General features: G+C 35.0%; 2 protein-coding genes across 2 annotated transcripts; both read left to right on the top strand.

The window, feature by feature from the left end:
* Positions 1-13: 13 nt before the first annotated feature.
* On the top strand, positions 14-12480 carry LOC135632779 (cullin-1-like). The gene is made up of 19 exons (XM_065141572.1): positions 14-374; positions 456-555; positions 3402-3587; positions 3716-3763; positions 3848-4051; positions 4133-4210; positions 4461-4550; positions 4639-4719; positions 4815-4877; positions 8869-8904; positions 8998-9084; positions 9152-9301; positions 9458-9513; positions 9599-9719; positions 9791-9952; positions 10985-11128; positions 11215-11433; positions 11552-11719; positions 12049-12480. The coding sequence occupies exons 1-19, from the start codon at positions 235-237 to the stop codon at positions 12148-12150; spliced, it is 2235 nt and encodes a 744-aa protein (XP_064997644.1). The 5' UTR covers positions 14-234; the 3' UTR covers positions 12151-12480.
* A 484-nt stretch (positions 12481-12964) lies between these two features.
* On the top strand, positions 12965-27739 carry LOC135632734 (probable serine/threonine-protein phosphatase 2A regulatory subunit B'' subunit TON2). Its single transcript, XM_065141492.1, has 12 exons — positions 12965-13290; positions 14911-15002; positions 15239-15301; positions 15463-15561; positions 16956-17114; positions 18209-18280; positions 18355-18487; positions 18610-18674; positions 20534-20609; positions 22182-22283; positions 23964-24156; positions 27240-27739. Exons 1-12 carry the CDS (start codon positions 13137-13139, stop codon positions 27475-27477), a joined length of 1446 nt encoding a protein of 481 aa, XP_064997564.1. The 5' UTR covers positions 12965-13136; the 3' UTR covers positions 27478-27739.
* The last annotated feature ends 245 nt before the right edge of the window (positions 27740-27984 follow it).

Genomic DNA, 27984 nt, shown 5'->3' with positions numbered 1-27984 from the left:
TTCATGTTTCCGTCAATTTCCCTTTCCTTCTCTGTCGTCGTCACCGATCTCGTTCTACCCAGCCCTGATGAGATAAATGGGTTGCACATGAAATGCCCTAACTTCTTCCCATCCATGCCTTTGGGGCTTCGATCCCGCGTGAGGGTCTGAGTCGATCCCTTGCTTCTTTCCGTTGCTGAGAATCGGGCGCAGGGTTTCGATTCTTGTACGATCTGGTCTCGATCGCAGGGGAGGATGTCGATGCACGAGCGGAAGACGATCGATTTGGAGCAGGGATGGGAGTTCATGCAGAAGGGCATCACCAAACTCAAGAACATCTTGGAGGGGCTCCCCGAGCAGCAGTTTAGCTCGGAGGACTACATGATGCTCTACACGTAAGACCGGCCCCTTCTTAATTTTCGCCTTTCTAGGTGTTTTTGTAGGTTAAATGGTTGTTTCTCTCGTTGTTGGACCAGGACCATCTACAATATGTGCACTCAGAAACCTCCTCACGATTACTCGCAGCAGCTATACGACAAGTACAGGGAATCGTTTGAGGAGTATATCACTTCCATGGTGAGCATGATTCATGTGCCACAGCGTTCGCTTGTTCTTGGAAGATAAATTTCCACGCTTGGTTACTCAGTTTTCTTATGTTGCAATGGTTGTTTTGTGCAACTGAATAGGTGTTGAACCCTAGAATTAGTGGTACTTGTTGGATTATTTAGACAATTGTTTCAAAGTTGGCCGATTAAGTAGGTTGTCCACATACTTCCGATCTATCTCTTGATGTATTGGTTCTGATTCCATCGGGATTGTGGTTTATTTCAGTTATCAGTTGCATGTGTTCTATAGTTTGTGGAGGTGGAATATTGCATATTCAGTTTTGTGCTTTGGAAAATCTACTAAAACATACAATAAAAACAGTTGCAATGCACCTACCGATTTTGAGAGCCTTTGCTTATAAGATAAGTAAACAAGCACTTCAAACTTGGTTTTTATTTAATGATGAAGCAAAAGCATTTAGCTAACATACTTGTTGATATCTAAATCTACCTTTATTGCATGTATCCATCATTAAACATTTTCATCTTTGGTTTGATTCCAAAAATTTGCATTACTCTCGATCAAGGTTTTGTTAAACCTGTTCATGCCATGTGAAAAGCATAATCCCATATATATATATAATATTAAATAGGTATTTTTCTTTGGGAGTTTTGCAGTAGTGATTTTGACTGGTGCCAACTCTTTTCTGATAAATAAAGGGGCTATTTTGAATGTATGATTCAAAAATATTTTGTGTTTGCTCCTCTATTGCAAACCCCATGGCTGTCCTTATAAGTTTTGGGTTTTTTCATGGATGCTCTGCATTGTGAAATTTTGAAAAAAATTGACAAAGTCATGAAGCTTGTTAAGTTGTAAAAAGGCATTTGTCATGTTGGTAAGGGTAACCAACTCTAGAAGGGAATACGTGGTATTGGTATCATATTCATGAAAGCTTGTAAACTTTAGAAGGGTATCTGTGATAGTTGCAATTCTACAAGAGTTCCTATGAAATCACAAAGGTAGTGTGTACAAAATTGTGCTACAAAAAGAACGCTTCATATCATGGGCATCTAGGAAAATTATGTCACCTGTTAAGCAGCTCAGTAGTGAATATAGGATCGTTTTTCTTTTTGTAAATCTTAAAATGTCTTCTCCTAAATTGTTTACATCAGGTAAAAACATTTCTTGAATGATCTCTTATTTTTCTAGTCATACTAGATGTGGATAACATTTCAGAATATGTCTTTCAGCACAAGTAAGTTTGTAGCTTGTAAGGTTCTAACTATTTGGATTTGGCTAAATTAGTGAAAGTAATAGAAGAGTGATTTCAGTTTGTATGTATGTAAGGTAACTTCCTATTAGTAGGCCTGTAAATCTTGAATGTGATAGAAGAGTGCTTTCAGTTATTCTTTGACCCAGTTACATCTATCCATACATAAAGGTGGCAGGATGAGAAGCATTTCGAAGATATGGCCAATCAATTTCTTGTTACATAAGATGGGAGTAAGAGGATAAGAGAAGGAATGATGGAGAAGAGTTCATCAACTTTGACCAGTGGAACAAATGTAATTAGAGAATAATCAATCAGGGGAACAAATTAGAGCAACAGAAGGAGACACATTTTCTAAGTTAGCTGGAAATGTTAGGCAGCATATTCAATTTTGTTAAAATAGCAAACTCCTAGGTGTATAGGCAGATAATTTGGAAAAAAGACATTAAAACAGCAAACTCCTAGGTGTATAGACAGTCACTCTGGAAAAAAGACATTAAAAATAAGTGTTGAATTACAGATCACATTTTGCTATATATAAGATGTATACAAGCCTGTTCGATAGGGTTCTAAGAAAAAATTATAATATGCATTCCTCATATGATTTTGCTACATTGATAATGTAAAATGAATCTTTTATCTCCCTTTGTCTGTGTGGTCATAATTCTGATTACAATCTCAGTACTTACTAGGTTTTCATTACTGTAGTAAAGTAACGAAAGTAAAAGCAAAAGTAGAAGTACTGACTGTAACAATTAAGATAATGATGCCATGCATTGTGGCTCAAAAACATGCATAACAAAAAGGTTTAAAGAACCAACATTTTGTGCCAGTATCTGTTTATTTTGCAATCATGTTGAACTACTCTTATTTCATGTAACTCATCAAACATGCGATTTTTCCGAAAAAGGGTGTCACTGTCTTGCTCAAAATGATAAATATCCTCATCCTGCCACTCTTTAGTAACAACCATTTGTAACAATAAAAACATTACCTAAGAGAAAACGTGTTACTTGGCATCCACCTAAGCACCGTCAAAACCCTCAAGCAGTTGGCTGGCCTGAAACAACTGCAGAATGCTAAGTATCCAGGTGGTCCTGTGGTGAGACTAACTTATCTGTTCAGGCATGTAGCACTGGCTTGTGGCAACATCTAGGTAGACACAAGGGAAAGAGCAAGATGCAATAATGTCTACTGTGTAGGTAAATTATGTTATAGTGTGGAATGCCAAATATTTTTGCATTTCTTCTGTAGGACACATAAATTATGAGGAGAATATTTGACCTTTATACTTATGCTCATCCTTTACGTGTTTTCAGTTTTTTTCTAAACCTATAGCAATTAGTATAGAATAGGCTAATGAAAGAAGGGAATAAACATAATTCTATTCTTCATATGTGATACACAAAAGATTATTTCCATAAAGATGGTACTGGATGCAAATAAAGGAACTTATTTATTGATGACGGAGACCATATGAACTAGCATTTTCATACATATATGACCATTATTTATGTAATTTGACATTTTGTTCGAGAATAGGACTGAAGTTTGATTTCTATTTTCACATCTATTTATAGTTTATTGAGTTGTGTTTTTTGCACAGGTATTGCCATCTTTGAGAGAGAAGCATGATGAATTTATGTTGAGGGAACTAGTCAAAAGATGGTTAAATCATAAAGTTATGGTCAGGTGGCTTTCACGTTTTTTTCATTACCTTGATCGATACTTCATTGCACGAAGGTCGCTTCCTCCGCTGAATGAAGTTGGGCTTACTTGCTTCCGTAACCTGGTACAATCACATACTTCTTTTTCCATGGTGCATCATGTAACTTGCAGTTACACATTCTCTGTGATTCAAACATTTTGCGTGCAGCTTATTTTACTTCAGTTCCTTAGGAAATGCTCTCTTTGTTGTAGGTTTACCAGGAGATTAAAGGCAAGGTTAAAGATGCTGTCATCTCTTTGGTAAGCTGAAAATCTTTTGTTTCAAGTATTAGTTAGATTCAGTTCTATCTGGCTAGGTTTGACTATAGTTGGTCTTGCGAGCAGATCGAGCAAGAGCGTGAGGGGGAACAAATTGATAGGGCTTTGTTGAAGAATGTCTTGGACATTTTCGTTGAGATTGGATTGGGTAACATGGATTGTTATGAAAATGACTTTGAAGCATATTTCCTTAAAGATACAGCAGCCTATTATTCTAGGAAAGCTTCCATTTGGATTCTAGAGGATTCATGCCCAGATTACATGTTAAAGGTATTTCCTATACAAATATAAATTAAATATTCAGTTTTCTCATTGTTGTGAGTGTTTGATGTTTTATCTGGCTTTGGTTAGGTCGAGGAGTGCTTAAAACGGGAGAAGGATAGGGTTGCTCATTACTTGCATTCTAGCAGTGAACAGAAATTGTTAGAGGTAAATTGTGCTTTGTCATGAATTCCCTTGATTGCTGAAATGGTTAGTGTCCTAAATGTGTGTTTAAAGATATAATATTTTAATATTTTAAAAAGCCTAATATATTGTGGCGTTGATAAAATCCTGATACATTGTAGAATTTATACACCAAGCAAGACAACATGGGTGTGTGGGTGAATCATGAATATTTTATCTAGAAACTTTTATTTAGTCGTTAAATATTCCTTGTCATTTTTTCATTTATTTGTAGAAAGTGCAACACGAGTTGCTATTTATATATGCGAGCCAACTTCTGGAAAAGGAACATTCCGGATGCCATGCCTTACTTCGAGATGACAAGGTGCATTGATCTCTTTGATGTTGATGAATTAGATTCATTCTGAGAAATTTAAAAAGATTTACTGACCACACATCTAATTAACATTTAGGTGGATGACCTCTCGCGTATGTATAGGCTTTTTTGCAAAATACCTCATGGCCTGGATCCTGTTTCTCAAATATTTAAGCTGGTCAGTCTCTGATATTTGATGTTCTTACTTTATGGAATTTTAAACAAAAAGTTTAAGATGAACCATGTGATCTCTAAATAATCACTTTGGTGCAGCATGTGACCGCAGAAGGTACAGCCTTAGTCAAACAAGCAGAAGATGCTGCTAGTAACAAGAAGGTGGGTGTCTGTTGTCTTCTTTTGTTCCTCTTGTTCACTCATAAGCAGACTCTTTGGCTTCATTAAGGTACTAAGTTTAACAATTTGGCTGTGAATCATGACGTTCGAACCACAGTATAATGTGGTATCATAAGATTCATTTGAGAAGATGAAATAGATCCTATGGTTCATAAAATATTGAACATAATCTTAACCAATGATGAGCATCAAAATCCATTAATTCTTACTCAAGGTACTGTGCCCTTAATACCTCTTCAATTGCTAGCATTTCAGTGATTTCAAAGAACATGATGCAACAAGGGTATGATTCAACATTAGTAGCACAGAAGGTGACTTTAGTTACGTGTTTATAAGATAGCCTCCATTCTGCAGCTAGGTCTCAGCGCAGTTCAATGGTTACATGGATCCATCTGTGTCATTGAACTTTGTTGAGGAAGTACCACTGGTTAACTAAGAGCCAACAAATTCCATATTATTGTACCTAATAAGTCTTCGTGAATCTTCCTCTTCTTCTAACTCTCCTAGGACAACTAATTTGAATTGACTTACCATGCTAGGCTACTTTTGATTGTTCAGAATGTTAATATTTTTTTCCTCTATTTTTGATAACCACATACCTTGACCTTCGTATTCATGTCCATGATGCTAATTCCTTTTTTGGATATGCTATATCCTAACTATCTAAACATTTTGATTTACAAAATATTGAATCTTTCATGTTCCTTACACCCCTTGATGTGTGGTCATATACGATGTCTATAAAAAATGAATTATGTATTAGCATTTGCAAACCTAGTGTGTAGTCCTCTAAGCAAGAGCCTAGGAGTCTTGAGGCTATTTACCACTAAACCTCCAACAAAGGCTTTGACTGACCATTGGTAACACAAAATGTACTGGAGAGTGAACTAAAAACAAGAAGTGGAAACAAGGACTTAAAATCTCAGTTTTAGGGATTCGTATGATATGGTATATCAACCTACATTGTCTGATATCATATGAAAAGATAATAAAATAAAATTAATACTAATTGCTACTGACCTATATTGTATAGTACCTATCCTTGGTGGGATTGGTAAATAATTGTCAGTATGTTCCAGCAGACCCCAAATAGTTGGTAAATATTTGTCAGACTTTTTATAGATCTCAACAACGATAAGGGATTCATGTAGCCGACCCCAAATAGTTGGGACTTACGGTTTTGTTGTCGTTGTTGTGTATGTTCTAGCATATCGATATTTGAAACCTTGAGTGGAACAACAAAAGGTACAACTCAATAAATTGCTAAATGTATGGGAAAAGTTTACAAACTTTTTCAACTATTAGTAAAAGGTTGTGAGATGCACTAATAGAAGAGATAGTGGGAACTTTTAGAGTTTATCTATCCTTTAAAGTCAGTGTGGATGGTGCTAGTGTAAGGTAGTTCCTCTAGGACACAAGTGACCAAAGTTAAGGTTATGGAAATAGCTTGTTTGCTTGTAGAAGTGTGTATGTTAACTTTCTCCATACCCCTATTGGTAGGTGCTTTGTGTGCATGGCTACCCTCGACCAATTTTGAGGTGGCCTTTCCAGTTGGCAATGCATCCTATGGCATAAGATTTCAAGACTTTCTAGGAATGATTTAATGTGTGCAAGGTTCAAGTTATTACAGAGCCTTTATTTCAGTAATTTTGTTGCAATAATTGAGTCATTTAGAATTATTCATTATCATTGTTGTTACTCTTAATGTCGGTCGTCAATCCGAATTACAAAGGCAACTCACCTGGTCGCATCCTAAATCTTGATGCAAAATAGGAACTATCTGTAACAAGCACCTTGAGGGGGGAGAGAGAAAGAGAGAGAGAGTCGATGATAAAGATTCTTGAAGCTGAATTGGATCCCCATGTGTCCACTTGCAAGAGAAGACCAACGTTGGGTGTGTTTCCGATGCGATCCCTCATATGCCATAGTTGGTTTGATAAACTTCTCGAGCTAGAGTGTAGGGGAACTGAGAGAGAGAAAAGAACCTGGACTTTTGTTGGAGGGTTTTCTATTTATAGTCTGGTATCCCTAACCACCTTTGGTTAAGAGAAATATGCCTTGAATTTTTCTTGGTTCAGCGAACATTTTTTTATTTCGATTGATGCTGACATGACAGATTTGTGCAACAAACTTTGATGTCTTCTGCCACATCATCATTGTCCATTTGTCAAGTCTCTTTGGGATGTAGAATTTTGTTCTTATCAATTGTAATATGCAAAAGAAGTACTTAAATATGCTAGAATGTCCTTGTCATCCAAGTTCTTTTGTAGAGTAAGGTTTAAATTCTCAGTTCATTGTTACCGATCTGCGGCTGGATTGGTACAGTATTGGTATGGAGTCATTCCAAGTTTCCAACACTTGCTACGTGCTGGTACTGTTCTATCAGGGAGAAAGAGGGAGAGAAGGGATGAGGAGGTGGAGGCGACGATGATGAGAGGAGACAGATGGCAAGGCGCTGATGATGGTGGTGAAGGTTGTAATTAAAGCATAGGAGAGAGGAAACCAACTTACCATAGCTGGTGATCTCTTGTTGGCTGATAAATACCAACCATACTGGGTGATATGCTTTATTCTTAGAACCTTGTCATGTAATGCTACGGTGGGCTGATTCTTCTTCAGGATCATTAATTTCTAATCTAATTGTAGCCTATGTTCCTGCACTCTATAAAATATACTTTTTGTTGTATTAAGATCATATAGGTTAACCTTAAAAGTTATTTATTTATTAGGATAATTAATAGGAAAACATAGAGAGAAGAAGAATGATTTGATATGGTTTTTCTTGATTTAGAAAAACCCTATGCAGGTCTCTAGAGTTTTATTATGGTATGTAATAGAAAAAAATGTATCAAGTAATTATATTTATGTAGATATATATGGTAACTATTATCGGTGTTAAAACTATAGAGAGTTTATACAATGAGTTTCTTATTACTATGAGATGACATTAAATATCAATTTTGGTTCTTACTTTCTAAGATTGAAATTGGACAAACTAAATAATTAACATGATATACATGCATAAATAATGTTGTTCACTGATGATATTTTGACTGATGTGAGTTCAAATGAAATTAATCTTAAACTTGAGTTTGGAAGACAACCCCTAGAAAGTAGAGATTTCAAATTAAGTAGGACTAAAATTTTATTTATATATAACAATTTCAGTAATATTAAGGAATAACTGAAGATGTAGTAATATTGGATGGATAAAATGTTCCCATAAATAAAAGTTCTATGTCTTGGATCTATTATTCAACATGATGGTAAGATTGATGACAATATTATCCATAGAATAAAAGCCCCCACCGTTAAAGTGAAGAGGGGTGATGAGGGTTTTGCATAGCTATTGTGTACCCTTTAGATTCTAAAGGAAAACTTTACAAGTAACTGTGAGCAGCAATGTTCTGTGAAGTGAGTGTGTGTTGTTAAAAAGCAATATATACAAAGAGTTTGTGTCCTTGAGATGAAAAAACATGAGGTGAACTGTGGAGTTATGGGAAAAGATTAAAAATAAATTTCTTTAATTGTGGACAACTAGATGTGCCTCTAATAGAGAATAAAATAAGGGACCAGAAAATATCATAGTTTAATGAGGTAAGAAGAAAACTTACTTGAAACCATAAATAAATGTTTGAATGTTCTTGATCTAATTAAGAATATTATACTTAATGCAAATCTCAGTGGCCGAAAATATCCATGTTGTTGAATATTGTTGTTGTCATTGCCTTAGGATCATAGGAATACTTCAATTTATGTGTGGCAAAACTAATTATGTTAACTTTACAATGATTATATTGTTGTCAACCTCTATGCTCATTGTTGTTTGATCTGACAGTTATAACATTTGGTTTGTTATATCCTTTAGTATGTTTTTTTAAATTTATGTTCTTATTATATCAGCCAATCCTCGTTATATCTGTTTATTTGGATGCACACTATATTGATTTTGCTGTCACTATAAAATATGCAGGCAGAGAAAAGGGATGTAGTTGGCCTGCAAGAACAGGTAGACTGTGGGCATCTTGATATGTACTCCATTCTTCTCTAGTTGTTGGATTGTTTTCTGAGAATCATATTTTAACAACCCTTGAATTTCCAGGTTTTTGTTAGAAAAGTTATTGAGCTGCATGACAAGTACTTGGCATACGTGAATGACTGCTTCCTGAATCATTCCCTTTTTCATAAGGTTCGTCGTGTGTCACCGGTAAATTTATATTCTTGTTTTTTGACTAAATCGTGTCTGTCACTTTTAGGCTCTCAAAGAGGCTTTTGAAGTTTTCTGCAACAAGGGTGTTGCAGGCAGTTCAAGTGCTGAGTTGTTGGCCACCTTTTGTGATAATATCCTTAAGAAGGGTGGAAGCGAGAAACTCAGTGATGAAGCAATCGAGGAGACATTGGAGAAGGTAAATACCTTGCTTTGTGTCCATGCTGCTTCCTGTAATTCTCTTTGCCACTTTCTCTATCTCATGTTGCCCCTTCCTTTTCTCCTGTTAAACTTTGGGATGCTATTAAATATAATAAGTCTACAAATCAAAACGTTCTATATGTGCATCATGCAGGTTGTAAAGTTGCTTGCTTATATCAGTGACAAAGATCTCTTTGCCGAGTTCTATAGGTGTCTGACTACCTCATGCTGAGATATATAATCTTTTTGCATTAATATTACCAGTATTGACACTGATTCTGATATCAATTTGCAGAAAGAAGCTTGCTAGGAGGTTACTTTTCGACAAAAGTGCTAATGATGATCATGAGAGAAGTATTTTGACAAAGTTAAAACAACAATGTGGAGGGCAGTTTACCTCAAAGATGGAGGGCATGGTCTGTACCAGCAATTTAATGTGTTGTTTATATTTGAATTAGTGAATTGATGTCTTGGGTTTGTTTTTCAGGTGACTGATCTAACCCTTGCTAGAGAAAACCAAGCTAATTTTGAGGACTATCTCAACAACAACCCTCATGCAAATCCAGGAATGGATCTAACTGTTACTGTTTTGACGACTGGGTTCTGGCCAAGTTACAGAACGTCTGATCTCAACCTTTCTGCTGAGATGGTTAGGCGAATCACTTCCTTTTTTTTATCATTTATATTTTAATTTTCACTGACAGTCTTAATATGAATAGTTGACATTTAATCTTTTCCAGGCTAAAAATTCCAGTTGGTCTATGCTAACTTAAGGATATTGGAAACTCTTATAATGAAGATACTCATATTGTGGGTTATACATGGACATGGTCTTCACTGAATAAGTACATATTAGTTACAGTTGGCCTAACATAAACTGTTTTTTCCTCGTATTATGGTCTCCTATCTTTTTTATATGTTAAAGATACCAGTTATTAATTTGGTACTTGCTACAATCATCCCTTGTTGTGTAAAGAAGTTCCACTAGTTTACTAACATCCATTTTTCAAAAGCAAGGATTGCAAGGATTATTTTATTAGGAAAGCTGTTTCAACTATACTGATCATAATCATTTAGCTTGCACAAATCTTATTTTTAAGCCAAAACAAATAAAGAGCTAGCTGCCAACATATTTATGAGCCCTACCCTAGTCCCAATGCATCTTGATTAGTAGAAAGTAGAAACACTATCACCACATGACCTACCACTGGCTATTTGTGCCTTATTCGTTTGCTGTAATGTTGGCAGGCATCATTCTCTACCAACATGTTCTTTTGTCTTTCTGACTTTTTCATGTATATTTGATATTGGTTGTTGACCATCAAGAAGCTTCTATGACAAAGAATGTTATAGAGAGATTTGTTTTTTTTTTAAATCCAAGCCCTCATCTTTTCTACTCTGTATTTTTTATTGTTGAACCAAAACCAAACCTTCTAGATCAGTCTTTTTCCAACGACTCTCAGCTTTAGGAAACTTACATTGAAGAATGGATAGACTGCTATATGCAACAGAGATAGATTCGAGTGGTTACCATGTGAATAATAACTATTTAAACTTTAAAGGTGGTTATATAATTGATAGAAAGGAAAACTTTAGGTATTTGATATGCATAGGAATTGAGGTATTACCATAATTGTTGTTTAATAACTAAGCAATTGTTAACTCTGAATGCTGCTTTCAGGTTAAATGTGTAGAAGTTTTCAGAGAGTTTTATCAGACAAAAACCAAACATAGAAAGCTTACATGGATATATTCTTTGGGGACATGTAACATCACTGGGAAGTTTGAGTCAAAAACCATTGAGCTTATTGTGACAACTTATCAGGTAGCTGCTGAGCTCCTTTATTTATTCATGTAAATTTGTCATGGATGCCAATGCTAACTGCAAGCATTTTTTTGATTTGTGTATAGGCTGCAGCCCTTCTGCTATTTAATGCCTCAGATAGATTGAGTTACTCAGAGATCATGACTCAGCTTAATTTGACCGATGATGACGTAATCAGATTGCTTCACTCCCTCTCTTGTGCCAAGTATAAGATTCTTAACAAAGAGCCAAATACAAAATCCATTTCTTCAAGTGACATCTTTGAGTTTAACTCCAAATTCACTGACAAAATGAGAAGGATCAAGGTCATCATAACCTTCCTTGTGAAAGCAGAGAAAATCTTCCTTTGTTTTGCTACTTAATATGTTGCTTCCATTTTAGCTGCATATTTCTGAAAGTTCAATGGCTTGTGTTAAACTGCAGATACCTCTTCCCCCGGTGGATGAGAAGAAGAAAGTAATTGAAGATGTTGACAAAGACAGAAGATATGCTATTGATGCCTCCATTGTACGTATTATGAAGAGTCGTAAAGTTTTGGGTCATCAACAGTTGGTTTTGGAATGTGTTGAACAACTTGGTCGTATGTTCAAGGTATGCTGGTGTCTTCTTCATTTCGGTAAACCATGGCTGAAAATATAAATATTATATAAATTAGAGAGGTCTAACATCATTCAATTTTGATATTACTTTATGCTCGTACCATATTATAATCCTGTATTCTCTTACCACGGAGGTAATATGTTGAGCTGACTCATCTGACTAACTAACTAATTCGTGGCTATGCTCCAGTAGTGTATTGTTGTTGTGCAATAGTCTGCTGTTAATCCATGCATTTTAACTCATTATAGGTGATTGATTAATTAAAAGTACTGTTCTCTTTTAAATGGTTCTCATTAACTTTTATCATTTGTTGTTTGCAGCCTGACTTCAAAGCAATTAAGAAAAGAATAGAAGATCTGATCACCAGAGACTATTTAGAGAGAGACAAGGACAACCCAAATCTTTTCAGATACTTGGCCTGAGTCACCTGATCTCCAGAGGAAACACCCATGCCCTTCACCATTTCTTTCATGATTAAGACCATGGATGATACAGCTGTGTCAGCCTGTTGGTGAAATCTGTTGCTGTGTTCGCCTGACGTTGATGGCCGGTTTTTGAGACTCGGGGAGGGGCATCTTCCTTGTACATTCATCTTGAAACAAGGTGTAAGTACATCATCAATTTCTGCACCAAAGAGAAGTACTTTGTAGCACAAAATTCTCTAGTGTTATGTTGCTCATGACATTGGATATTTCATCGTGTGATTTCTGACCTTGGCTTACAATAATTTTATTCTCTTCTTTTGCTTCTAATATCGCATTAATTTGTTCTGGTATCATATGGTATGTGACTCCCAAAATGTTGTGTAAATGCCAAGCAAATAAGATGATTGGTTGGTATTCGGAAGGGCTTTACGACAGCTCAGGTTTCAATCCTCGGTGAAGCACTTCACGCCTTCTCTTATAGGTGTTAGAAAACACCGAATCCCTAAAAGTACGAAATTGAGGTGTCAACTAAATAATGAGACCATTAAAGCTGAATGTATAATGTGATTTTAGGATTGTTATGCTCGTAGTCACGTTGCATCGCAAATATATATTATCATTATTTAAACGTTTTATTATGTGTCTTAGATCGTGATTCCACTCCCATGCCTTGCCAACTTGGGTACGAATCGAGTCCCACCATATGCAATTAATTTTGCTGTTTCAAACACCGAAGTAAGTTACTCCTCTATATATATATATATATATATATATATATATATATATATATATATAAAGTCGTTGAAATGACAAAGAGAACCTCTTGGCGATCTCTCTTTTCCCAAAGCCGAGGCTGCTTTGAACCAGTCGAGAGAGGAACCAGTGGTAGCGTTTGATCTGTCGATGCGCTTTGGGTTCAACGATTAGGCCAGACGCGTCCTCCCAGGAGCTGCCTGATCGGAGAGGTGGTGACGGCGTAGACAATGTACAGCGGTTCCAGCGACGGCGAAGGCAGCGGCGGCCACGAGGCCGCGGCGGCGCCCAAGAAGATCCCGTCCGCATCCTCCATGCCCTGGGTCCGTAATCTGCGCCGGTTCGTCGGATCCGGTGCCGGCCTTGGCTCGGAAGCTCTCATGGGTCTGTTCACTTCCTTCAATCTTGTCCTTATTCCCCATTACCATCATTCTTTCTTCTCGTTTTTCCCTTTGAGAGTTTCTGCTTGCTTGGGTTCTTTTGTGCTAGAAATATTTCTTGAAATTTTCGTAAACAATCGAGTTATGGGAGTGCTTCTTGGTCTCCTTCACTTCCAAACTGGAGAAATTTTTATGAAGATTCATGTCGGTCATCGGTTCAGAACACAAACGAGTATTTGGTGCAAACTGGGGTTGCAGTTTTAAGTTAATTTATATTTTGGATTTAGCCCTAATGACTTGAAATTGAAATCAGAAACCTGATTGGATCAATTTTATTTTAGGATTAGGATATATGTGATACTTAAGAATGTTATGGAAAATATATGAATTTTATTGTCCTGCGGATTCTGAAATACTGCAAATGAAAATTCAAGTGGCTAAATCTCTAGACAACATGAATTGCAAATTTACAACACTTGCAGCTGGTGATGAATAGATGCTGACGAACTTAACGCAATTCAATGAGTATTTTCAAGTCTCAAATAGACATTTTTCTCATTCTTACTTCTCTTTGGGTCAACTATGAAGTTGCACTAGTATGCCATGAGAGTATTTCAGAACACAGTCTAGAAACAGAGGGGTTTTCTTTATATATGATTCCTCGTATCTTCTATTTGTGTTAATTTATTTGTCATAAAGTTTTTCCCGTCACCTATATTCCAAAGCACGATTATCTTGCTTTGTCACTAAATTAGTAGGCCATGAGAGTTTTGAAGGTGTCAGCCAGCTTAGCTAGTAAATATTTTGACAGTTTATCACTTATTCTTTACAAAAAAAAAAGAAAAAAAAGAGAGTATGTCTAGAACACAGGATAGAAATAGATGGTTTTCTTTATAAATGACTCCTTGTATCTCCTATCTGTGTTAATCTATTCGTTATAAAATTTTTCCCATCACCTTTATTCCAAAGCAGGATTATCATGCTTTGTTACTAAATTTGTATAATTTAGGACATCTGGAGACCTCTATGATATCTGACCAGGATAATATTTACATAATGTCATTATATCAGAGGAATTTCCACCAATTAACTTAGTTATTCTAATTAACATGCTGCTGAAATTTGTTTATGGAAGGATTTAGGCTATTGGATAATTCCTTTATGTCCAGTTTGAGAACTTTAAATTACTAGGCTAAAAAAACTTAGCATATAAACAATAAAATTTCTTGCTGTCATTCCATGAAACCTGATTATCTTGCATAATTGGATGAACCTTAAGTTAGGATATACAGATATTATTCAAACAATTGATAAGAGTTTCATAGTTCCTAATTTGGTAGTGGCCTTTGGAACAGCACATACTAAGTTTCTTACAAGGATGTGAAAAATCTATATAATCTGTGTTCCTTGTTTGTATTTTGAACCTCAAAAGCCACTGTCTCTTGAACACCAGACTTTTGAACCTCAAGCCAACTACATGCTTACATGTTTTGCTTGTTCCAATGCTTTATGATCTTGGTACAAAAATAATTTTAATGGATTTACTAGAAGCTTTTAATCAATACCTCTATATGGAGCATATCAATTAAACAATTTGCCTCAAGAAACATTTTAATTTTTTCAGAGCTTGAAACGAAAAGGATTTTGCTCGAGATTTTCAAAGAACGGCAACAGAAAAATGCACAAGCAGGATTGATCCCTAGCTTCTACAAAAAGGCAAGTTAGTTGATTAGTTTTAGGATATCCCCTCTGCCCTATTATCAATATATTTAAAAGCATATAGAAAAAAATATTACATATAGGTTTGTTGATGGTTGTTTTATTATGATGACATTCAGATCGGCCTCCTTTGCTCGAAAATTGATCCAAATTACCACTATTTTCAAAGTAATTGGTTTTTTGCCATGCAATCTTTCAATTCTGTTTCCATAATATATTTCTTTGTGAAGCAGAAGCCTGAAGAAGGATCAATCAGTCATAGGGTTCAAAGGTTGGCAAAGTACCGATTCTTAAAGGTATTTGGTCACACAGATAATTTTTTTGGTTGGTAAAACTTGATTATTATTATTTTTTCATGTTGTGTTTTGAGAGATGCTAATAATGCATAAGGCTGAAAACATTATTGGTCTCTTTGGCTGCTGTGTAACTGTTTTTGTGCTCATCCTTCATCATGCAGAAGCAGTCAGAACTTTTACTGAATGCTGATGACCTTGATGCCATGTGGGTTTGCCTAAGGGAAAATTGTGTTATTGATGATGCTACTGGAGCTGAAAAGGTACACATGTATTTTCAAAAATTCATGAGGACATGCACTATATTCATAACTTTTCATGATTAGACATAATTGGGCATCTGATATATATCCATGCTCAATCACCTCGATCCTGTCTCCATTATGAGGTGAATTCTAACTTTTGATACTCCTTTTTTCTTATATAATTTATCACATTGGCAAAAGACTTGACAATTTTGGTAAAGTTGAGAAACCTATTCCATGCAACTATGCAAGGATTGCAATCTTGTACAGTTGTACTAGACATCTACTGATCCCAGGCTGAACTGGTATGTACTGACTAATACCCATGTGTTGATTGTCAGTACATATGTATAGATTCTTCAAAATTTGGTTGAAAAATCAGCTGTAAATTAGAAAAAAAACTTATTTCAGGGTTCTTTCGTCTACTTTCTTGGACTATACAATCAAAATAAATAAAAATAAAAGAAAATCTAAGCTATAAAACAACAAATATGAAACTGAATTGCTTAGTGGCTAAGTATTGAAGGCAAAAATTCTTAGCTCTATGGATCCATCGAAGAACTCGGTCGCTGGTTTCCACTCTGTCCATCAAATAAGGTTGCTTCCTTGGATTGATGCACCCCTTTACCCATGAGAAAAGAATGGAGAGGTTGGATTAGGTGTGGAAACTCTAAGATATGGGCAAAATAAGATAGTTTTCTAACCTCAGCATCCCTCTGCTTCTAGTACCAAATGAATGATGAGAGTCCATAGCCGGTGGATCAATGTCCTTGATCATTGAATTTGTATCTCGATATTGTACGTCTCGTAGACCCAATGCCTCCAATGATAGATTATACTCATAAATGGTGTGCCATTGATGCATCAATAACATGCAGTAGGAACCTCCTTAGGGCAAGTATGATTGTGGCATGTAGGACTGTGGAGGCTAGAGCATATTGGAGTTGTATCTATTGTCATTAAACCATTAATCTATGGTGTAAGATCGATCTGACTGAAAAAATGACTTCAGATGGATCAAGCAAAGATCCGAATGGTTAGATCCCTGAAGATCTTGATTCGAATGGCTCTAGGCTTGATCCACGCTTTATCCGGATGGATGTAGTCAAGATCCTCAACAATCAAAGCTAGATCCATTTGGATCAAGTCAAGATCCGAATAGATCAAAGGTGGATCCATGAAGATCAAGTCTAGTTATGATAATAAGTACTAACGGAATGCTAATTGAGTATTACATATATAATATATTTAGCTTTTACTACAATTTACATGCTATTTTAGTATTTCAAATGGATATGTGTCTTTAGATTTCTGATTTATATGCCTGAATACATGAGTTAGCCTTGTTTGTTATAATTTGATATATGTAAAAATTCTGGTAATACATATTGGTTTCTTATCCCCTTCTACAGATGAACTATGAAGATTTCTGTCACATCGCCTCTCTTTGCACAGAGCAAATTGGTCCAAAATGTCGACGATTTTTTAGCCCTTCTAATTTCATGAAGTTTGAAAAGGATGAATCTGGAAGAATAGCTATCCTGCCTTTCTATCTTTATGTGATGCGGACGGTATCTTTGGTTTCTTTACCATTGAATTTTTTATCTTAACAAATTATATTACATGGAAAATTCCAACATTGTTGCTGGTTGTAGTCATTTTCTGCCAAATATACTTTCCCTATTAACTAATAGATTTATTTTTAATGAAAAAACTAGTCTTGTCATTTCTTCGTTAACTATGTCCCCGTTTGTATATAGCACTTAATATTGTCAGCTTGAACTATGAACATCACCAACTAGGTGACTGCATTCTAGTGTGTCATAGATCATACTAATGATGTACAGTTTATCTGAATGTCCAATTTTTTATTGTAAATGCAGCATTGGCAGTTGTGAGGGCATGTAATTGTAAAATCAGTACCAGGGGCTTTATTTTGATTCTTATTATAATTTTGGATCCAATTCATTAACTCATGTTCTTTCATTTTTCACTGTCAAAATGAATAATGTTGGCATGCTTAATTGGTTAACTTGAATAACTTGATTGCAACAGTCAGGGAGCTAGTATTAGAAGGATTATGCTGAATGTTACAACTTAACATTCTCGATAAAAAGTTTGCCACATCTCCTTCTCTGCCACTTGTATAATACACAACTTTAGTAATGATTTGATTATATTTTTATCCAAAGAAAAAGATTTTGGAGTTGTGTATCTTTCTGAAGTTGATTAACTGCTAAAGAAAGTCACTGTTATTGCCAAAACTTTTAATGGTCAATACTTGATGATCTTCTTCTGTTTGACATCTCATGAAACATGGATCATCTCGATAAGAAAATACTATTGTATGTAGGACAGTAGGAGTCTCATAAGTCATACGTACTGGAACTTAATGATTTTACTAACAGGTTGCTAATGAAGAACTTGTACATATAGTCATAAACTATCCTGAGAAAGGTTGGATTGAAAAGAAATATTGGAACAGAGTAGTTCAACAGTTGAAAGGCGCCTCTTTGGTTACTGTTCAATTCTTAAGATACATCTCTGATCAATTGTTGGAGATTCTAATATGGTCATTGTCCAATTCTCATTCATATTCTTGAAATAATTTTAGATATTCTCACTGGATATGTGAAGTGTCTGGTTCATCTTTGTTATGCATCAGGTTTCACTTACACAGGCAAGAATCGATATGAGTGAGCTTGATGAGGACTCCGATGGTTTCCTTCAACCTCATGTAAGAATGCATTTATTTTGGTGTATTGATATTTGCAATAGAAGTAGATGCTTGTGACACCATTGTAACTGCAGGAAATGGAGGCCTATATAAGAGGCCTTATTCCTAATCTGGCACAGCTCCGTGACATGCCTGCAGCCTTTGTTCAGATGTATTGTCGAATAGCTGTACGCAAGTTCTTCTTCTTTTGTGATCCTCATAGGCGAGGTTTTCTACTTAACTCTTCCTGTATACTGAAAGATTGATTGAAAATTGCCATAGGAGGAATCGCCAAGTTTTACAGACCCAGGATAACGTTAAGTTTTTTTTTTTTTTTTGAATAATCATAGGAAAGGCTGACATAAAGAAGGTTTTGCTGAGCAACTGTCTACAGGAGCTCATGGAGCTGCACCAGGTAGCTATTTTAATACAAGATCCCCCTTCCCTTATGTTAAAAAAATATTCAATTAACAGTAAGAAACATGTTACAGAAACAACCCTTCTATATTTAGAGGGAAGACTTCGTACTTTGATCCTCTCCAGACTTCGTATTGGTGGAAGCCTTGTGCATTGGATATGTCTTTTTTTAATGATAACAAATATATAACATAGACCATTGAATGTTTTCTGGTGAGAGCTTAGTAACATGGCGTGTGTGTGTGTATATACACATATACATACATACATACATCCATACACACACACACACACATATATATATATACATACATATATGTATGTACATATATGTATATATATATACATACATATATGTATGTACATATATGTATATATATATATATATATATATATATATGTATATACATACATGTATATACATATGTGTGTGTGTATATATATATATATATATATATATATATATATATATATATATATATATAGAGAGAGAGAGAGAGAGAGAGAGAGAGAGAGAGAGATTTAAATTTCACATTTTCCTTTCTGTCAAACAAAAAACACTACCTCACACAATTTTGATAAAAAGAAGCAAGTTATATTTGTTACTGTTTCTTATCGAAGTTTGGTGGACATTTAAAATTAGATGATTGATGAGTTTTTACTTTTTCAGTAAATTACTAAGGCAAAAAGTTTTCTAGGATTATCATATTATGGATTGCTAACTACCATATGCCACTACTTTTATCTTGATTTTTTGCATGTTTACTTTGTTTAAGTAAGACTAGTGGCTTCTTCTTTCTATTCTTCTCAGTTTTTGGGGTGAGGAGCTTTTGTTGGTTTGCAATCTTGTTCTTGGAATCTTGGAATTTTGGTGTTGTAAAGTGGACTCTCTTTACCTTATTGTTTCCCTCTACAGATGAATGTTACTATTGGTAAAATAGAAGATAAGTAGTAAAGCTAAGAGACTGATGAAAACAAATCTTTATATCACTGCAAAGTCAACAAAATATTAACACATCGTACATGATTTTGCTCCAAAATATTGCGACAATTGTAGCACTAGGTGTTTGTTACTGGTATCTTTTGCTGCTGAAGCATGTTTTTTATAAACAAAAGCCAAAGAATGGCCTAGTTCCAGTGAGTATTTAGTTAGTAGAAGATTCAAAGATGAAAATAAGAGCTTAAGGCGAAAAGATAAATCTTAGAGCTTATGGGGTATCTTGTATGTGATTATTGAGAACTTTGGTATCTCTTCTAGATTCCTGTTAACCCTCAACTGAATTGACTGGATCAATTCAAACTGGGTCGAATTTTTTTGCGAGAATCATCTGAGTTTGTCAAATATGATTGATTTGGCACCTGGATTGGCAGAATTTGGCTTAAATCAACTAATTTGGAGTGACAGACTCTAGCAAATGCCGCTAATTTTCTGGTTGGAATGGTGACTGAAACAGTCTTGTGCCAAGAATTTGACTTAGTTATGGTTCTATCAGAAAGCAATGCAGAGAACCAATAGATTGTTCATCAAAACAGGGATTAAATTGCCGTCATGTGCATTGCGGTAGAAATATCTGCAAGGTCTAACAATCCAAAACCTATGTGCATAACCAAGATATCAAAACTTTACCATCTTACCAGTTGTCATACTAGAAAGATTTTTTTAACCTTTTCCTAATTCAAATAAAACATATCCCTTAGAAGAATATTTAGCTATAACAGTTTCTGTAATTGTTACTTTTTTCCTCAAATGCATGAATAGTAAGGTTCTGCAGCTCTATATTGTGGTACAGGAAAATTTAGATGCATCAGACCCTACTTCTGGTTCTCTATTTGATATACGTTTTGACTGTTCTTTAGGAAAGTGAAGAAGAAGTTACTGATACTGAACAGGCAGAGAATTGGTTCTCTTTAACTTCTGCACAGCGTATTTGTGGTATGTCGTGTATTTATGATTATCTTGATGTCTTTCTGCTTTTATTGTTGGCTGCATATTCTGTTCCCTTCATGGACACTAAAGTAGAGCTAGCCAGGTGCTATTAGATATCTCATATCAAGTTTGATAATGAATTTTATACATTCTGAAGTACAGATCATTTTATGTAATGGTATTTACTCTTAGAGCCTGCTTTATCACATGTTAGGAAATCCTAATCCTTTAGTCCTTTAAGCATAAGTTAACCCTTATTCTCATATTTACGGCATACTCCATTTTACCTTTTAAAAATTCAGAATCAGACAGTGTAACATTAAGATAGGTGTGCTCCAACCATAGGGTGAGAAGAAAGCTCAGTTGGCTATAAACTAGTAGATTTGCTTTTTGACTGTTCAATATGCCTCTTCACCATTCCATTATTATGCTTATAAGGTCAGGTTTGGATCCTATATTTATGTATGTTATGATGATTAGCTAGCATCCAAGTAGTTGTCAAAATTCTATCATGAATTTACTACTGGTATCATATATAAACAGTAATTTTGTGGAAAACAGATTAATCTAGGAGAGGCAATTTTTAATTATCATGGTCGTTTGTGTTCATGTATCTTGTGAATTGATGTGGTAAAATCAATATGTAGTGGATGTGAACCAATCAACACAGAATAGTTCAACTTTTTATTCTTTCTCTTTATGTGGGATTTTCCACAAGCATCTGGAAGATTCTCAAAGAAATTATAGTCCAGTGATGAAACTGAAACATTTGTCAAATAGGCCAATATGACAGTGTTGCAACATTATCTGGGGCCTCCTTCTAAACTTCAATGCTGACCCTTGTATGTCCAACCTGAGCATTAGTTTTGCAACATGACACAGTTGAGCATTGCTGACCGTGGATTCAGGTTGTTCAACATGAGAAATTTCTAGATGAACACAGTTGTTCATTTGCATTTGTGTGGAATAATAAATGAGAGCTGTAAAAAATTAATGTGTAGCATTAACCATTCGTGTTGAACAATCACAAGACAGTTATCAATGAACTTTTGTTGTTTTTGTTCTTTCTGCCAAAAAATAGTAAAGAAGGTAATGAAGCTCAATTACAAAAAATTTAATGTAGATCAGTAGAGGAATATTGGGCCATTGACCAACTTAATCATGGTAAGAACTGTATAATTTCAGCATAATCTGGAAATATCTATTGAAAATATTGCAGAGTTTCCATGTGAATCTGACTTTCTGAGCAATAGACAATGCTTCAGATGTGATGGCTTTCATTGTATGAGAACATTGGTGTCGCAAACTTTATAGATTATGACAATCTATAAGCTTCATAGATTATCAGTAATGTCCCAGTTAACTTTATAACCTGCTTATGTTGATAGTAGTGATCCTCCCTAATTTGTCTTCTGATACTAGCAATTGAAGGATATTGCAACTACATGGGATAATGGCTTTCTAGGGTAACTTGCATTTACAAATTAGGATATTTTTTGTGTTTTTCTGGATATCAAGGGGTATGAACTGAGGTATGTTTCCTTTTAGATGATTTCTTATTGTGTTATTATTGCACAGATATGTTTCTTGCTCTAGATAAAGACAAGAATGGAACATTAAGCAAGCAAGAGCTCAAAGAATATGCAGATGGGACACTGACTGAAATCTTTATTGAGAGAGGTTAGTTTCTAGCACTCCATGCGTAGTAAGCTCATTTTTCAGTCCATGATCTTTTAAACTATTGTAAAGAATCTAGATATGCAATTTCGAATAATACCGCTCGGTATGGGCGGTACGTACCGGTCCGTCAGCTTACTGGTACACGGACCGCTCGTTACTAGATGGAACGAATATATATATATATATATATATATATAAACGAGGCGACGTCGCCCCGCCTGGACGAAGAGAGAGGCGACGTCGCTGAATTTTATATATATATATATATATATATATATATATATATATATATATATATACATATATACATATATATATATATGTGTGTGTGTGTGTGTGTGTGTGTGTGTGTGTGTGTGTGTGTGTGTGTGTGTATATATATATATACCTTGAATAGAAGTACTTTGTTGTGAGCTTGTACTTCAGATACGACTTCTATTTTTACAAGTTGTAGGGCATATGCAAAGAATTTTTGAAGTTATGCAAAGAAATGCTGTTAAATCTTTGATACTTTGTTATTCATTCATATTTCATTCACCAATGAATTGGAAATATACACACCATCTACTAATGCAATCCACACTCATTATCAAAATTCTTTATCTCTCAATTTCGTTAAAGGGTTGCACCATCAATGTACCTTCTATAGCAAAAAACAGGTTCACTTTAGATACTCTTTTATGGAGAATTTTATTTGGTAGCATTAATATAAAATTATTTGTGAAATGCAAGGCTCTTGAAACAATCATGCGCAAATATCTTAACAAGGGTCTAAAATTTATTCAACTCCTTTATGGTAATGGTTGTTGACAAGGATATGCAAGCCGTCCAAGTACTCCATGAGAAAAATTCGCAGGAGCTTGTTGAGAGCAATAGTTCTCTATAGATTTGAATATTGTCAAATTTTTTGACTGTCATATATGATAGCCTACAATTAGTTTTAATTTTGTCTTTGTTATTCCATTATTTCTTTCAGTTATCTGGATATTATTCTAAACCTAATTATGGATTTCACTACTGAAGTAAGAATTCCTTTTGTCGAAAGAGGAAGTTCAAGGCTGCAATGAACAATAAGAATTACATTGATAGAAGAATTAGGACTGTGTGCACACAGTTTTCAAACTGATTTTCTGATTTATACATCTTTTACGTCATGCTGCATGCTATGACTCATTTGGGAAGCCTAAACCTTCCTAAACTAGTAAGAATTTCATAAGATTTTACGTCTTTTTGTTTTTGTGTCTACAAAATTCTTTTTCTCACATTTAGTTCAAATTCCAGAATTGCTAGCATTCCATACTTGCTGCTTGGTATTGAGTCTATTGACCATTAACTATTAAACATATCTACTCTTTGTATGTGCTGTTTTACCTTTCTACAATTCTAGCACCACAGGAACAATCTTCTTAATGCAAGCTTACAAGTAAAGAGAGTTCAAAATTTTCTTTTTATTTTTTTTGGCTTCCTGTTCCTTTCCTTTCTTGGTGTGTGACATGGATTTGACAAGCATTCTTTTGTTAAGTTGCTAATATGGCATTGTACCAATCCATATACAACTTTCCATGATTCTCCAGACGAATAGTTCTTTGCTGCTGCTCCTAAATAAATGTGGTTATATTTTCTTTCTTGTTATTATTGAACACATGTCAGTCTTGTTATTGTTCTTTTCTATGTTTTCAGTTTTTGATGAGCATGTACGTCGAAGTAAAACTGGCGGGGGTAATTCTCGTGAGATGGACTTCGAAAGCTTTCTGGATTTTGTTCTGGCCCTGGAAAACAAAGACACACCCGAAGGATTGACGTACTTGTTCAGGTGTCTTGATCTCCAGGGACGGGGCTATCTTACAACAGCTGATGTTCATACCCTCTTCAGGTGCTTTTCTTTGATTATGTCTATTGTTACATTGCTTTTTAATCCTTAGTGTGATCTCATGTGATCCTGTTCATGTACTACATGTTCATACATTTACTATTTATTATATATATGTATGTTCATGTTGATCCACATGCATGTACTTCGACTGCTGACATTATTAGCTGTAAGTTTAGTATGTTTATTGTAATACACTGATTTATTTTTCTTTTGTTTTTTTCCTGATATGGAGTTTCTCTTACTACTATTAAAATAGTACTGCACCTTTGTAAATATGTAGTTTTATAGCCCCCATTCTTTGTAAGCGGCTTTTATTAAGGGATGTGGTTTGTTACATTGCGTAATTCCTATTAGCTATGCCATTTTCTGGAGCCAATTATGATATTATTGAAACACTTATGATCTTGCTAGTGACTGTTTATACTCCTAAGATCTTTACATTAAATGGAGGCAATATTGGTGACTAGAGAACCTTTTCCTGGATATGCAACAGTTTGGTATTTCATTGTGTTTTGGTGCAGCCATGCAAATATGAACATGGGGTAGTGTCCTCGTAATTCTGTCCTCAAACTTTGATTTGATGGAAAGAAGTACCTTCTAAGTAGTACTTTCACATTCACTTGGAGATTTGCTTTAATTATTATCATGGTAAAGTTAATCAGCCAAAAGCATTTCCTTAACAACAGAAGTAACTATTTCAAATGAATATATATCAGTTTTGCATTGGAAATAAACAACTAAATGAGATTCTGAATAGGCCTTGGTTTTTCTTTGCTTCCAGAAATACTAAGTGAACCTTGAAGTTTCAAGATGTACATAGATAAGTTATTGGCAGATTTGAGAAAGGTGGTTCTCTTATCGATTTTGTGCTGTCTAGCGTAAACAGGAGTTTAACCACACATAGGCTTAGCAAGCTGTAGAAGTTTGGAAGCTCCAAGGATTAATGTGGGTAGGATATTATCTCTATGAAGTATGAATCTATTCTCATATTCAAGTTGAACTCTATATATTTGTAGAAATGTGTATTTATCACATATTTGTATTCATATCTGAAGACATACATACATAGGTTGAATTTTATCTATATTGAAATACTCAAATAATCAAAGATACCTCAAACTTAAAGTGTTGAATTTTCTTTTATTAATCAAAGAAAAGTTGTTAATTGATTGAGTTTTCTATGTATGTTATTTTAATCATTCTTTCATTTTTTTCATAATTGCTATAAATAAAAATTTTAAATTGTAGGTTGAAATTGGTTTTTATATATGTTTTTATGTTATCTGCAATTCATGTAATATTTGCATCGTCATCCTACTAAATATGATTTAAGCTCATATCTGTTATATATACGTTTGTATTCATGTCTGCTTGGACAAATATGGTTAGAGAATTTAGTATCTGTTTGATATCTGTATCTGTATACATGTCCCCCGAGTCGAAGTGAATCTATATGTTGCATAGATGGCATCTGTGTTTAAGGCCCCAAAATGTAACATATAAGATAGCCTATGTCATGTTGCTGCTTGTTATTGTACATGGCCTATTATGGCTTATGTCATATAAGATAGCCTATGTCATGAATCTATATGTTGCATAGATGGCATTCTGTCCAAGATGTCTATTGATTGGACCATATTATGGCTTTACATTGTTGATGTAAAAGAATCTTAAGGACAAGGCATCTATATGTTCTATAGATAGCATCTGTGTTTAAGGTCCCGAAAGTTGATATATAAGATAGCCTATGTCAAGATGCTGCTTCTTCTTGTACATGGCTTATTTTGTCCAAGATGTCTATTAATTGGACCATATTATGGTTTTAAATTGTTGATGTAAAATAATCTTAAAGAATGAATTTACTGTACTTTTGTCAAAATTGCTTTTTTATCATCAAGGAAACAGATCTGAATGCTAAATTATTTTTCTTAGTATGTTCAGTGTCATTGCATATGATTATACAGCAACAACAACAATAACATGCCGTAATGTCCAAACAAAATTGATTATTGATTCAATGACAGTAGATTTTAAAATGAATGTATCATTTTTTTAACTGTTGGGCTGTTTCCCATAACTGCTCTACTACTTTAAATCTTCTATAACTGACTGAAAGCCTTTTATCATAGCTTCAGTATTACTTATTGGCCACTTTCCTCTCTATTTGTTGCTTCCAGTTGCTTTATAAGTGTCTTCATATCTTTCATTTATTCTGTCGTTCGGAATAGTACCAATATCTCTTATCCATTTCTCAACTTATGTCCATTTCTGGATTTCTTTTTATTTTCATTTTTTAAACACTCCCATGTGTGATGTAATTAAGACCGCATCACAGTTTGGTGCTAGCGTGGTATATGTATGGTATGTGCGACTGTGGTCAGCACTAATTCTGTCGATGCGGCAGTTTTGTCGTGTTTTTTACTGGTAAGGAAGTCAATTATTTGAAGGTGTGACTTGTTAAGTTCTTGACAACATCAATGTGGTATTGACTGTGTAATTCAATCTTATATTACGTAGGTTCATGAAGTCTAATGTTTTTGGATGGGTTGTTCTAGGGGTGAAACCCTTGACTACCCAGTCATGCGCTGCACGCTTATCCAGCAAATTAATTCTAACTGATGTTCTATAAATATAATCCAACTATATAATCCAACTAGTTTTACTGCATGAAGGTATTCATGTAAGATTCTTCAAGAACTGAACTAGAAAATTGCTCGTGTTCAAGTTACAAAAACATTTGAATTCATTCAGAAGTAGAGGGATATATATAGTCACATTTGATTATCTGGTTGGCCTACAGAATTGCTGGCCTAGTCATAGCACCTTACTGCCTAGTGTGGCTAGTACATTGATTGACTGTCTAAAGTGGATGTATGTATAAAAGGAAGAATCGAAATGGTCGTCTTTTAACTCTTGTTTTATTTCGAACAACGTCAAGAATTAATTATCTAGGATCCTTGTTCGACAGAAGGCCATATACTCTTCTAGTGTCTAGGCACTGAAAGCAGTAACTCTAGTGTTTCCTCTTCCTGTTTTGCATTGCTAGCCTTGAAATCTTCCTTACGTTATGTTCCTTTTGCCAGAGATGTGCACCAGAAGTGGATCGAGGGTGGGAACTATGAGCTCTGTATTGAAGATGTAAGAGATGAAATCTGGGACATGGTCAAACCCGTGGACCCTCTTAGGGTCACACTTGCTGATCTTCTTGCCTGCAAGCAAGGTGGCACGGTCGCGAGCATGCTCATAGATGTGCGTGGGTTCTGGGCGCACGACAACAGGGAGAATCTATTGCAGGAAGAGGAAGAACCAGAGGAAGAGTGATTTGCTCGCCACATATCTGGTCTAGCCATCTGAACTGAACCAGCTTGTAACATCTGAATTTAATGAATAGCCAATCATCAATCATACTCTCCTTTCAAAACTCTTCTTTTTGGTATGGGATTCTGACTTAATGTACCTCTGGGAGAATTTGAGCTAATGAGCCTGCATAACATCTCAATTATACTCTCTTTTCCAAAGACTCTCAATGCTGAAACTGTGTGGGGTTAAATATGATCTCTTGTTTCTCTTTTTACTTTATCAACATTGGCTACAAAAACAAGGTTGATTTGTGTTATCTGTCTTCTGATAGTTTCATGGTGTAATGTTCTGATACTAATCCAAAATAAACATATTTGAGAAGATGTAAATAGATAGATAGATAGATAGATAGATAGATAGATAGATATATATATATATATATATAGAGAGAGAGAGAGAGAGAGAGAGAGAGAGAGAGAGAGAGAGAGAGAGGAAACGTTGACTGATATCCTTTAATGCGGCACATGC

This window comes from Musa acuminata, chromosome BXJ1-1 (assembly GCF_036884655.1).
Source record: "Musa acuminata AAA Group cultivar baxijiao chromosome BXJ1-1, Cavendish_Baxijiao_AAA, whole genome shotgun sequence".
NCBI lineage: Eukaryota > Viridiplantae > Streptophyta > Magnoliopsida > Zingiberales > Musaceae > Musa > Musa acuminata.
This window is presented reverse-complemented; position numbering and strand designations above follow the sequence as displayed.

Coding starts and splice junctions, on each gene's coding strand:
- LOC135632779 (XM_065141572.1), top strand. CDS start 235: ATGTCGATGCACGAGCGGAAGACGATCGATTTGGAGCAGGGATGGGAG. Junction 9,514..9,598: donor CTCTTTGCCGAGTTCTATAG/GTGTCTGACTAC, acceptor ATCAATTTGCAG/AAAGAAGCTTGCTAGGAGGT. Junction 9,953..10,984: donor TCAACCTTTCTGCTGAGATG/GTTAGGCGAATC, acceptor TGCTGCTTTCAG/GTTAAATGTGTAGAAGTTTT.
- LOC135632734 (XM_065141492.1), top strand. CDS start 13,137: ATGTACAGCGGTTCCAGCGACGGCGAAGGCAGCGGCGGCCACGAGGCC. Junction 15,562..16,955: donor ATGCTACTGGAGCTGAAAAG/GTACACATGTAT, acceptor CCCCTTCTACAG/ATGAACTATGAAGATTTCTG. Junction 22,284..23,963: donor TGAAATCTTTATTGAGAGAG/GTTAGTTTCTAG, acceptor CTATGTTTTCAG/TTTTTGATGAGCATGTACGT.